The sequence below is a fragment of the Dryobates pubescens genome, chromosome Z, assembly GCF_014839835.1.
Source record: "Dryobates pubescens isolate bDryPub1 chromosome Z, bDryPub1.pri, whole genome shotgun sequence".
Taxonomy (NCBI): domain Eukaryota; kingdom Metazoa; phylum Chordata; class Aves; order Piciformes; family Picidae; genus Dryobates; species Dryobates pubescens.
Window position 1 is genome coordinate 65,786,732 of NC_071657.1, and position 12,987 is coordinate 65,799,718.

General features: G+C 45.2%; 1 protein-coding gene across 1 annotated transcript in view; it reads left to right on the top strand.

Moving 5' to 3' along the window:
- The window catches only part of KATNAL2 (katanin catalytic subunit A1 like 2), a 35,471-nt gene that overhangs the window by 7,492 nt on the left and 14,992 nt on the right, over nt 1-12,987 (top strand). Inside the window, exons 7-10 of the mRNA XM_009901696.2 lie at nt 5,022-5,120; nt 5,640-5,703; nt 7,697-7,815; nt 10,599-10,690. Of these exons, the coding sequence (XP_009899998.2) occupies nt 5,022-5,120; nt 5,640-5,703; nt 7,697-7,815; nt 10,599-10,690 (374 nt within the window). The remainder of the gene's footprint in view (nt 1-5,021; nt 5,121-5,639; nt 5,704-7,696; nt 7,816-10,598; nt 10,691-12,987) is intronic.

Below are 12,987 nucleotides of genomic sequence, written 5' to 3' on the forward strand. Positions count from 1 at the left end.
GAGGTTGTAGACAGGCAGAGGTTGGTCTCTTCTCCCAGGCAGCCAGTACCAGAACAAGAGGACACAGTCCCAGGCTGCACCAGGGGAGGTTTAGGTTGGATGTGAGGAAGAAGTTCTATACAGAGAGAGTGATTGCCCATTGGAATGGGCTGCCTGGGGAGGTGGTGGAGTCGCCATCATTGAAGGTGTTCAGGAGGAGACTTGATGGGGTGCTTGGTGCCATGGTTTAGTTGTTTAGGTTGGTTGGATTGGTTGATGGGTTGGACGTGATTATCTTGAAGGTCTCTTCCAACCTGGTTTATTCTATGTATTCTATGTATTTCTTTACATGTTAGGGTGTTTCTTTCTGATACACAATGAGAGGAAGTAATTAAGAGTGTTTCTTTGTGATGGGGAACATGTAGTCAAATCATGCTGTACCCATGAGACCAGAATAGCTTTTCCCTTTGCTCTTCTTGCTACAGAAAATGTACACTACTTTGCTGAAAAGAGGGATTTAAATATATTTGCTGATACCAGCTATTATCTGATGTATTGCTTAACTGTGGTCAAATGGTGGGGAAAAACCTTGGTTCAACTCTGTGGGTGCAGTTTCCATTCAACACCCTGAGCTGTGTTCAGCGTGAGTGTTGCTGCGGTACCACAGTGACATCCTGACTCTGAGAAGATGTGCTCAAATTATTAGACAGTGATATTCTTGCATTGTTTAGAATCCTGGTCCTGTGCCTTGCTTCAGATTGCCTGCATGACTTGGGTTCCCTGTTTTTTTCACTTGACATGCTATTACTAAGGGCTCTGCAAGGAGTGCCCTTCCCTTATCTCAGCACAGGAGCTGCATGGGCATCCGTGGACATCCCAAGGCAGACTGATAATTCTTACAGGATGGGCATTTTGACAACTGGAGGGAATCCCAATGTCACCAGCACAATTTAATTGCACACACAGGTTGAAGTGCAGTCTAGTCAAAGGGTCCCATGCTACTGAGGAGACTTGATGGGGTGCTTGGTGCCATGGTGTAATTGATTAGGTGGGTTGGATTGGTTGATAGGTTGGACGTGATGATCTTGAAGGTCTCTTCCAACCTGGTCTATTCTATTCTATTCTATTCTATTCTATTCTATTCTATTCTATTCTAATGGCTATGAAGCAGATAAGTGCTTTACATGCATCATCTCCCAAGCCCCACAAGGTATTTGTCCAAAAAGCTTCATGATGTTCAAGTATTTGATAGTGCTGTGACATAAGCATTAGAAATTGTATCAGCTGTTGCTCCCACATACTTAAATCAATTATTTTAAAAGCCTGAGAGACCCTTGCTGACTGTGTTTTATAGCTGTGTATGGCCCCCATTCTTGTTCTGCAAGTTTTGGATGTGCAGTTTAGTAGAATCAAAGTCTAAGAGGTTTCTAACTTTAAAGTAAGAAAATTCTCACTCATTTCAATTCCTGTCTGGTTTTAAATTTATCATAAACCTTGCTGTTCTTGCTGCTGCTTTAGCAAGGAGAGGCTGAGGGAGGTGGCGTTGCTTAGCCTGGAGAAGAGGAGGCTCAGAGAAGATTTTACTGCTGTCTACAACTGCTGAAACACCTCCCAAAACAAGGAGAAATGAGCGTCCACTCCTCTACTGCCCCTGTACTCAGCACTGATTAGGACACACCTTGAGTTCTGTGTCCAGTTTCTCAGTTTAGGAAAGATGTTGAGTTGCTGGAAGGTGTCAGAGAAGGGCTACAAGGCTGGGAGGGGTTTGGAGCACAGCCCTGTGAGGAGAGGCTGAGGGAGTTGGGGTTGCTTAGCCTGGAGAAGAGGAGACTCAGGGGTGACCTTCTTACTCTCTACAACTCCCTGAAGGGAGGTTGTTGCCAGGTGGGGGTTGGTGTCTTCTCCCAGGCAACCAGCACCAGAACAAGAGGACACAGTCTCAGGCTGAGCCAGGGGAGGTTTAGGCTGGAGGTTAGGAGGAAGTTCTTCCCAGAAAGAGAGATTGGCCATTCAAATGTGCTGCCCAGGGAGGTGGTGGAGTCACCATCACTGGAGATGTGTAAGAGGACACTGGATGAGGCAGTTGGTGCCATGGTTTAGTTGATTAGATGGTGTTGGTTGATAGGTTAGACTCAATGATCTTGAAGGTCTCTTTCAACCTGGTTAATTTCTGTTCTGTTCTGTTCTGTTCTATTCTATTCTATTCTATTCTATTCTATTCAAGAATAGGGTTGCTTTAACCTTTGTTATGGTATGTTCCTAGTTGCTATGGTAATCAACACTGTGTAAATCAATAAAAACAAATAGCATGTGGTATCTATTTCACAACCCAATCTAATTTAATTTGGAAACAGTTATGGAAGTCTCTACTTAGTATCACAAACCTGATTCATCTTAATTTGCTGTTAATAGAAAGGGAAAGTGTAGTCTATATAAATATTTTTTCTAATTGTATTAAATCTGATTCTCCCCTCCCATATGAGCACATAATTTTTCTCCATTCTCTGGGGACTGCCTGCTTTTTATTGGAGAGCAGAATTTATCCCAAGTATTTGTCTTGAAGATATGATATTTTCTGAGGAACAATTAGTCTTTGGAATGCAAAGCTGCAAAATATTACAGGGCAAATTGAAAGATTCATAGATTTGGAAAGTTTGATGAATTAAATGAAATTAATTTAGTGAGTGCTTCAGGGCATAGATTAATTACCTACTATCTTTTGATAGAGGCTTAGAGGAAAATTTTCCTCCTGTTACAGAGTTTCTCTGGGCTTTTCTTGCATCATATAAAACCTTGCATAGTGTGGAGTAAATAGGAATTTTTCACTGTTACTCGTAAGTAACAGCAGAGGTAATAGGAGCAGCCACAAAATTACTGAGCACGAAGTTTAAAACAAACAAGTCTTTTCACGTTGTGCATGGTCACTGAATCACAGAAAACATCCAGTTGGAAGAGACCTCAAAGATCATCCAGGCCAGCCTTCAACCCAGTACTGAAGGGTCAATACTAAACAATGTCCCTAAAATCCAGGTCCATAGGCTGCTTCAACACGCCCAGGGATGGTAACTCCACCCCTGCCATGGGCAGACCACTCCAACGTTTAACCTTCTCTGTGGAGTATTTCCAAGTACCTAGCCTGAATCTCCCCTGGTACAGCCTGTAACCATGTCCACCAGTCCTGTCTCTTGACACCAAGGAGAAGGTCTCTTCTCCCAGGCAACCAGTACCAGAACAAGAGGACACAGTCTCAGGCTGCACCAGGGGAGGTTTAGGCTGGAGGTTAGGAGGAAGTTTTACACAGAGAGAGTGATTGCCCATTAGAATGTGCTGCCCAGGGAGGTGGTGGAGTCACCATCATTGGAGGTGTTCAGGAGGAGACTTGATGGGGTGCTTGGTGCCATGGGTTAGTTGGTTGGGTGGTGTTGGATGATAGGTTGGACACAATGATCTTGAAGGTCTCTTCCAACCTGGTTTATTCTATTCTATTCTATTCTATTCTATTCTATTCTATTCTATTCTATTCTATTCTATTCTATTCTATGAGGCTGCCCCCTCCTCGCTCCAACTTCCCTTCAGGTAGTTGTAGAGAGTACTAAGGTCTCCCCTCAGCCTCCTCTTCTCCAAACTGAACAACCTCAGATATTCCTCATAGGCCATGTGCTCCAGGCCCTTCAGGAGCCTTGTTGCCCTTCTCTGAACACACTCCAGAACCTCAATGTCCTTTGTAATGAGTGGCCCAGAAATTAAGACAATACTCAAGGTGTGGCCTCACCAGTGCTGAGTATGGGGGGATGGGCACCTCCCTGTTCCTGCTGGCCACTGTGTTTCTAATACAAGCCAGGATGCATTGGCTTTCTTGGCCACCTGGGCACACTGCTGACTCATGTGTAACCAACAGTCAACTAGGACCCCCAGGTCCTCTCAGACAACCACACATGCCCAAGTCTGTGGCTTGCCATGGGGCTGTTGTGACCCAAGTGGGGGATCTGGCACTTGGCTGTGTTAAACATCATACAATTAGCCTTGGTCCATCGGTCTAACCTGTCCAGGTCCACTGCAAAGCCTCCCTATCCTCTAGCAGATCAACACAGCCACCCAGCTTGGTGTCATCTGCAAATCTACTGTGGAACTCATTACTAAAGAATAAGCATGTTCAAAAAAGAGATAAGAGAAATTCACTGAAGAATTAATGTCAAAAGAGTGCTTGAACTTGAAGACTGTGTTGTAATTGTAATTACCAAAGTCCTTTACTTCCAGATTTTGGTGAATATAAACATTAACCAATGTACCACTTCTATTGCTTATACTTCTTTTAAAAATATCCAGTCCTTGCCAGCATCAGTGATAAAACAGAAGGGTTAGTACAAATTCTTCATGTCATGATAGCTCTTCATGTGTTAGCTGGTAACTAACACCATGCATAGTCTTCCAGTTCCTGAAGGGATCATACAGGAAGGCTGGAGAGAGACTTTTCATAAGGGTGTCTCAACAAGGGGAAATGGTTTTAAGCTGAGGGAGACTAGGTATAGACTGGGTCTTAGGAAGAAGTTACTCAGTGAGGGTGATGAGACTCTGGAATAGGTTGTCTAGGGAGGTTGTGGCTGCCGCCTTCCTGGGGGTGTTCAAGGTCAGGTTGGATGAGGCCTTGAGCAGCTGAGTCTGTTTGAGGGACACCTCTGCCCATGGTGAGGGGGTTGTGGTTGATGGCCCCTAAGGTGCCTTCTAACCCAAGCCATTCTGTGATTCAATGATATGTGACCATAAACTCCACAGACGTGTGTGTATATATATATATATTTATATATCCATCTATATGTCTGTGTTTTCAGGGACACTAGGGGCTTGAGGGTAAGCGAGGAACAATGTGACTATGCTGTAGAAATGATTGCTGTGTATGCTTTCCTCTTGGGATGTCCCTAGTGCACAGGTTTTGTGTCACTTAATACTACTCTTATTTTATAGCAGAATCTGTTTTACTTGGCTGGAGGGCATTACCCTCGTGCAGAGGAAGGTCCCCTAACAGGGTATGATGTATGTTGCAGGACATATACCTCCATAATCCAAATGTGAAGTGGGATGATATTATTGGACTGGATGCAGCTAAAAGGCTAGTGAAGGAAGCAGTTGTTTATCCTATCAGGGTAAGGTGCTAAACAGTTTTCAGCACACCACTGCTGGGCTCATTAGGTTTTCCCTTGTAATCACGGTGGAGTTTCAGAGTTCTCACCATTTCTGTGCTTTTGTAGGCAGTTCATGTTAGTGTTACTCTTGTTGCTATGTCATCTGACAGTAGCATACGTATTATCCTATAGGAAAATGGCCTTTTAATCTTAAAATTTATGTGTTGACTGCTGTTCTTTGGCACCTCTGTCAATGTAAGGGATGCTGGATCTGGCCTCTAGTAATGAATTGCAAAAGTATTTACAGAGAGAATAGCAAAAGGATTGCATTTGAAGAATTTACTCCAAAGAGATTTCAAATGGTAAACACAGTATTTTTCTCAGTACTCAGATCAGTACTCAGAGGGTTTTATCCCCCCTCTCTTCACACTTCTTAGGTTTTCTGTGAGTTAGGAACACTGAAGGTGGGGGTTAGAAGCCATCACGTTTTGTTTTAGGTGACACATTTTTAATCCCTGAATTACTTTTCTATTTACACAGTACCCACAGCTGTTTACTGGTGTTCTGTCTCCTTGGAAAGGATTATTGCTGTATGGACCACCAGGTACATTTTTTTTACCACTGCTTCTGTTCTTGTCCCGTGGGTAAGTCATTGATACTAATTAGATGACATGCGTTAATAAAGAGCATGTTCTACAGTGTGAAATAAAAGGAGACAATGTTGGATGGTTACATCTGTTCCTCAAATCTGCCCACTTGCTTTTCTCACAACCTTTGACTGCTTTCTGCATGTGAATCTTCCAGAAGCAGTGCTTAACCCAAGCCATTCAGAGGGGTAAGAACACCTATCTCTGGTTTTACTCAGCTTGAACCATATTAATCAAGTTTGGCTTGACCTGATCCAACAAAATGTGAATTAATCTGGCACAGATTCACCTTCTTGAGGAAAATGTTCTGTCTCCCTTCTGCATTTGGGAGTTGGTTTTGGAAATGGGGTGGATGCTTTGCACTCTGCTGTCCTAGCTGGGTCTTCTCCATGTTAGCACAGCTTCATAGAATTGTAGAATCACAGAATTGTCAGGGTTGGAAGGGACCTCAAGGATCATCTAGCTCCAACCCCCCTGCCATGGGCAGGGGCACCTCGGACTACAGCAGGTTGCCCAGAGCCACATCCAGCCTGGCCTTAAACACCTCCAGAGATGAGGCTTCTACCACCTCCCTGGGCAACCTGTTCCAGTATCTCACCTGTGCCTCATGGGGAAGAACTTCTTCCTGAAATATAATCTGAATCTACCCATTTCTAGCTTTGCTCCATTCCCCCCAGTCCTATCACCCCCTGACAGCCTCAAAAGTCCCTCCCCAGTTTTCTTGTAGCCCACTTCAGATACTGGAAGGCCACAATTAGGTCACCTCAGAGCCTTCTCTTCTCCAGACTGAACAGCCCCAACTCCTTCAGTCTGTCCTCACAGCAGAGCAGCTCCAGCCCTCTGCTCCTCCTTGTGGCTCTTCTCTGGACACCTTCCAGCACCTCCAGTCCCTTCCTGTAATAGAGGCTCTAGAACTGGACACAGTACTCCAGCTGTGGTCTCACCGGCATGGAGTAGAGGGGGAGAATCAGCTCCCTCAACCTACTGGCTATGCTTCTCTTGATGCAGCCCAGGATGGGATTGGCTTTCTGGGCTGCAAGTGCTCACTGCTGGCTCCTGTTGAGCTGCTTATCCACCAGCACTGCTAGGTCCTTTTCTTCAGGGCTGCTGTGCAGCCAGTCCCTGCCCAGCCTATATTGGTGCTTGAGATTGCCCCAACACAGCTGCAGGACCCTGCCCTTGATCTTGTTGAACCTCATAAGGTTGGCTTGTGGCCACCTCTCCAGCCTGTCCAGGTCCCTCTGGATGGATCCCTTCCCTCCAGCCTGTCTGCTGCACCACACAGCTTGGTGTCATCAGCAAACCTGCTGAGGGTGCACTCAATGCCACTGTCCATGGCACCAACCTGTCACTGCTGCTTCTGCTCCACTTTGGCAGAAACACTACCACCATGAGTGTGTCTGGGAGCGGACAGAGGGCACAAGTACCACCTGAGCGAGGTCACAGAGGCTGTCACTGCAGTAAAATCCATTTGTTCATGTGACTGTTTGCTTGTAGTTGCCACAGAAGCCATCTAAGATTTGGCCAGGTGGGGGTTGGTCTCTTCTCCCAGGCAACCAGCACCAGAACAAGAGGACACAGTCTCAAGCTGCACCAGGGGAGGTTTAGGCTGGATGTTAGGAAGAAGCTCTTCACAGAAGAGGTGATTTGCCATTGGAATGTGCTGCCCATGGAGGTGTCACCATCATTGGAAGTGTTTAAAATGAATCTGAATGAGGCCCTTGGTGCCACGTTTTAGTTGATTAGATGGTGTTGGGTGATAGATTGGACTTGATGATCTCAAAAGTCTTTTCCAACCTGGTTGATTCTATTCTAACCCAAACCATTGTATGTTTCTATGAGTTCTGTTTTACTGGGTTTATCTCACTGGTTATGGGATGAGGGGAATTATGCAGGTATTTGCATTACATTTCTTCAGAGGGTGAATTTCTTCAATGTTGTTGTTTATAGGTACTGGAAAAACTTTGCTTGCTAAGGCTGTTGCCACAGAATGCAATACCACCTTTTTCAACATTTCAGCCTCCACCATTGTCAGCAAATGGAGAGGTGATTCAGAAAAACTTGTCAGGGTAAGAATAATCATCTCATCCATGATCCTTCAACACACAGCATGTTCTCACTGAAGGAACTGGAGTTTGACAAAGAACTGGAAAGTGAGTCTTCACCTGATACTCATAATCTCCCCTGTCTTGGCAAAAACTTGTGTTGCATTCCATACCTTGTTCTCAAATTGAGAGTAACATCACTTCTGCAGAAGACTCACAGTGAATTCTTGCTGTGGAATCTTAGCTCTGTAATGTAAGGAGAAGCAGATGTCCTGAAGGCAGCAAAGGTTTTTGACTCCCTAAATAAGAGACAGGCAAGTGGATTTCCTGACTAAAGTAGTGCTTGTTTAGTGACCTGTTCAAAGCACTTCACTGCCTTTCTGCAAGGGTCTGCTCCTCAGCTCCCTACAAAATGCTATTTAAATCCCCAGAGTCCCAACTATTCTTAGTTTTCAGGGCACAGAATAGGCAAAGAATTCCCTTGTACAATCAAACACAGATGTCATGTTGTTTTAAGAGAGGTAGTTTGACAGTAAATGGGTAAATGTACTGGTGGATGGGGTCAAGGAGCAGTATAATCCCCCTGAAATCCACGAGGAAGTAGTTAGGGACTTGCTGAGCCACTTGGCTACTCACAAGTCCAGGGGAACAAATGGGATGCATCCTAGGGTGAGGAGAGAGCTGGCAGAAGAGCTGCCAAGCCACTCTCCATCATTTTTCACCAGTCCTGGCTCATTGGAGAGGTCCCAGAAGACTGGAAGCTGGCAACGTGGTGCCCATCCACAAGCAGGGCTGGTTGGATGAGCCAGGGAATTCCAGGCCTGTCAGCCTGACCTCAGTGCCAGGCAAGATCATGGAACAGGTCATCTTGAGTGCAATCACACAGCACTTAGAGGATGGCCAAGGGATCAGGCCCAGACAGCATGGATTTAGGAAGGGCAGGTCCTGCCTGACCAACCTTATCTCCTTCTATGCCCAGGTGACTGCCTGGTGGATGTGGGGAGGCTGTGGATGTAGTCTGCCTGCACTGCAGCAAGGCCTTTGACACCGTCCCCCACAGCAAACTCCTGGCCAAGCTGTCAGCCCCTGGCTTGGATGGGAGCACACTGCATTGGGTTAGGAACTGGCTGGAGGGCTGAGCCCAGAGTGGTGGTGAATGGTGCCACATCCAGCTGGCAGCCAGGCAAGAGTGGTGTCCCCCAGGGATCAGTGCTGGGCCCCATCCTGTTCAATATCTTTACTAATAATCTGGACAAGGGGATGGAGTCCATCATCAGTAAGTTTGCAGATGACAGCAATCTGGGGGCAGGAGTTGATCTGTTAGAGGGTGAAGGGCTCTGCAGAGGGACCTGCTCTGCAGGCTGGACAGATGGGCAGAGTCCAAGGGCAGGAGATTTAGCACATCTAAGTGCCAGGTCTTACACTTTGGCCACAACAACCCCATGCAGTGCTACAGGCTGGGGTCAGAGTGGCTGAGAGCAGCCAGGCAGAAAGGGAACTGGGGGTACTGGTTGACAGCAGCTGAACATGAGCCAGCAGTGTGCCCAGGTGGCCAAGAAGGCTAATGGCATCCTGGCCTGCATCAGGAATAGTGTGGCCAGCAGGAGCAAGGAGGTCATTGTGCCCTGTGCTCAGCACTGGTTAGGCCACACCTTGAGTCCTGTGTCCATAGAATACATAGAATACATAGAATAAACCAGGTTGGAAGAGACCTTCAAGATCATCACGTCCAACCCATCAACCAATCCAACACCACCCAAACAACTAACCCACGGCACCAAGCACCCCATCAAGTCTTCTCCTGAAAACCTCCAGTGATGGCGACTCCACCACCTCCCCAGGCAGCCCATTCCAATGGGCAATCACTCTCTCTGTATAGAACTTTTTTCTAACATCCAGCCTGAACCTCCCCTGGTGCAGCCTGAGACTGTGTCCTCTTGTTCTGGTACTGCTTGCCTGGGAGAAGAGACCAACATCCGTCTGTCTACAACCTCCCTTCAGTTCTGGGCTCCTCACTTTAGGAAAGAGGTTGAGTTGCTAGAAGTTTTTTTTTCTCAATTTAAGAAGGACATTGAGACACTTGAATGTGTCCAGAGAAGGGCAATGTATGTTTCTTCATCTTTACAGAAAAAAACCCAAAATAAAACAACCCCCAAAAAATCAAAACAAACAAACAAACAAAAAAACCCAAATGAAACTTCAAAGGGCAGACCTAGATTTTTGTGTGTGTCAGCTTAATATTCTACTTTTTAAATCTTGATTATTCAAGCAGTTTGTGTGTCCACTGGGGAAAACAAAGGAACTGCTCTATTCAAGAGACTCAATCCATTTTCTTTCATTATGTCTCAGCTGACTTTTAATATTCTTTTCTCAAATCCTTATTAAAAAAAACCAAAACACCACCAAACCCCAAAACCCCCAAAACCCCAACAACCTACAAATGGAGCAACAACAAAAGACAGATATTTAATCTCTGATAACAGTTTAGGAGTTCCCAGAATCCTCTGATGGATCATTTTCTTCTATCCTATTATCCACAGGGTACTCTGATAGGATTTAGGCAGAAAGGTTTACACATAAAGAGAGGATTACAATGCTGTGTTCTTTCTATCTCCTTTACAAACCTTTCAGAATTTGAGGAGATCTGGGGACCCTCAGCCTACCCAGAGCTTTTTCCCAGCAAATAGCCCTTTTTTGTGCTAGAAGTTTGGAATGTGGACGCTGTTCTTTATCTTCTGTGCCAACGTTTTTAATGTCTTTTGTGTTAGTTTATCTTTCCTCTCACATTTGCTCTTGTCTCTACACAGGTGTTATTTGAGCTTGCCCGGTACCATGCTCCTTCCACGATTTTCTTGGATGAGCTGGAGTCAGTTATGAGTCAAAGAGGCACAGTTTCTGGGTAACTGATGAAACCATTTCCTGTGGCTTTAGGAGAATGGTTATCCCCTTTTTACTGCTACTTTTCGTGTGTGTGTGTGTGTGTGTTCAGATATTGACCAATTTTTATAGAGTATGCCTGTTAGAAACAAACCTTAGCTAAACTAAAGCCTGAGGGCTACTCTATACACTTCAACAGGGAGCATGGCTGGGCCCCTGGAAGACTTGGCTTTTAGGTTTTATTTGCATTATAATTACATTCAGTGTTAAGGGTAATTTTCTTGAGTTTTATTAAGCAATATTCTGGGCCCCTCAATTTAAGAAGGACATTGAGACTCTTGAACGTGTCCAGAGAAAGGCAGTGAGGCTGGGGAGGGGTCTGGAGCACAGCCCTGTGAGGAGAGGCTGAGGGAGCTGGGGTTGCTTAGCCTGGAGAAGAGAAGGCTCAGGGGAGACCTTCTTGGTCTCTACAACTCCCTGAAGGGAGATTGTAGCCAGGAGGGAGTTGGTCTCTTCTCAGAGGCAACCAGCACCAGAACAAGAGGACACAGTCTCAAGCTGCGCCAGGGGAGGTTTAGGCTGGAGGTGAGGAGAAAGTTCTTCACAGAGAGAGCTGTTAACCATTGGAATGTGCTGCCCAGGGAGGTGGTGGAGTCACCATCCCTGGAGGTGTTCATAAAAGGATTGGATGTGGCACTTGGTGCCATGGTTTAGTTAGACACGAGGTGTTGGGTGACAGGTTGGACTTGATGATCTTTGAGGTCTTTTCCAACCTTATTGATTCTATGATTCTTTTATTCCATTCACAACTTTAGGAGCTTCTCAGTGTGTTATCATCAGAATGTCTATCAGCTCCAAAGTACCACTTCATGGAGGTGTTGCACACATTGTGTGGATTTAGAGTCAGATGTAGTGGTTGTTTTATTTGCAGTAGGGAAGCAAGTGTGAAAGACAGGTTGTGTGGATTCTTGAATACTGTGTTCAGTGTTAGGCCCCTGACTACAGCAAAGACACTGAGATGCTGCAGCACATCCAAAGAGGAGCAACAAAGATGGTGAAGGGTCTAGAACTTAAGTCCTGTATAGAGCACTGAGGGAACTGGGTTATTCAGCTTAGAAAAAAGGAGGCTGAGGGCAGACCTTATTGCTGTCTGCACCTGCCTGAAAGGAGGCTGTAGTGTCTTCTCCCAAGTAACAAATGATATGTCAGAAGAAGATGGCTTTGAGTTGGCCCATGGAAGGTTTAGCTTGGACATTAGGAAAAATTTCTTCACCAAAAGGATGTCAAGCCCTGGAACAGACTCTCTAGGAAAGGCATGCAGTTGCCACCTGTGCAGGTGGCATGCAGATAAGGTGCAGAGGGACATTGTTCACTAGTGGACCTGGCAGTGTTTGGTTTACAGTTGGGCTAAGTCTTAAAGGTCTTTTCCAACCAAAACTATTCTACGCTAGCAAGGGACTATGGGTCCAGCAAGACTGTGAGAAGGAGGAAGGTGCAGGAGTGTATAACCAGTGGTGCAGTACTTAAAAATAAGGGATTTGAAGTGGAAATAAAGGCAGTGAGGGAATGCAAACAGATGACTTGTTAGAGGTGAGTAAGAAGCACCTGATTTTGTAAGACTTTGGTCAGGTTTAGGTGTAGCAGGGCAAAACTGAGTGGATACAAAGTGGAAGGGCATTTTCATTAACAGGATGAGTTTTGATGGCATTGCCAAGAGTTCCAGATGAAGGAATGGGAGGATGTTATTACTGTCATCTATGCCATATATAGTTCATAGGTAAAACCAGATTTCAAAGGTTAGGGATGAGGAAGAAGCAGAAGAAATAGAAAAATATGACTATAACCATTAGGAGTCCATCACAGTGGATTTGCTGTACTGTAAATTACACGTTCACAAAGATGTATAAAGAGAACATGCCATGTTTGTAAAGATACAACTTGTAGTAATTGTCACTTAGTAGCTATTCATACTGTGACAAACTTTGCCTTCACACACATATATATATATATATATTTTAAAAGCTCTCATTAACATCACTGGGTTCTGTAGGATTTTTAGCTATGATGATGTAGCTGGTTTTGTTTTTCACAAATCCTTATTCAATATTGACATAGCATCAATATGTGGTTTGCAGAAATAAGCCATTAAACCTGAACTGTAGCTCTTACCATCTAAGGCCCCAGTGTTTTCTCTGGGTTTGATCCAGGAGCTTCCAAGAACACCACATTTGGGACCAAGGGTTCAAGCTGGTTTCCTGCAGAACTGATGGGTGGATTTGGGCCAGAATTCTTAGCACTTCGCTTAAGTTCCCATTCTCC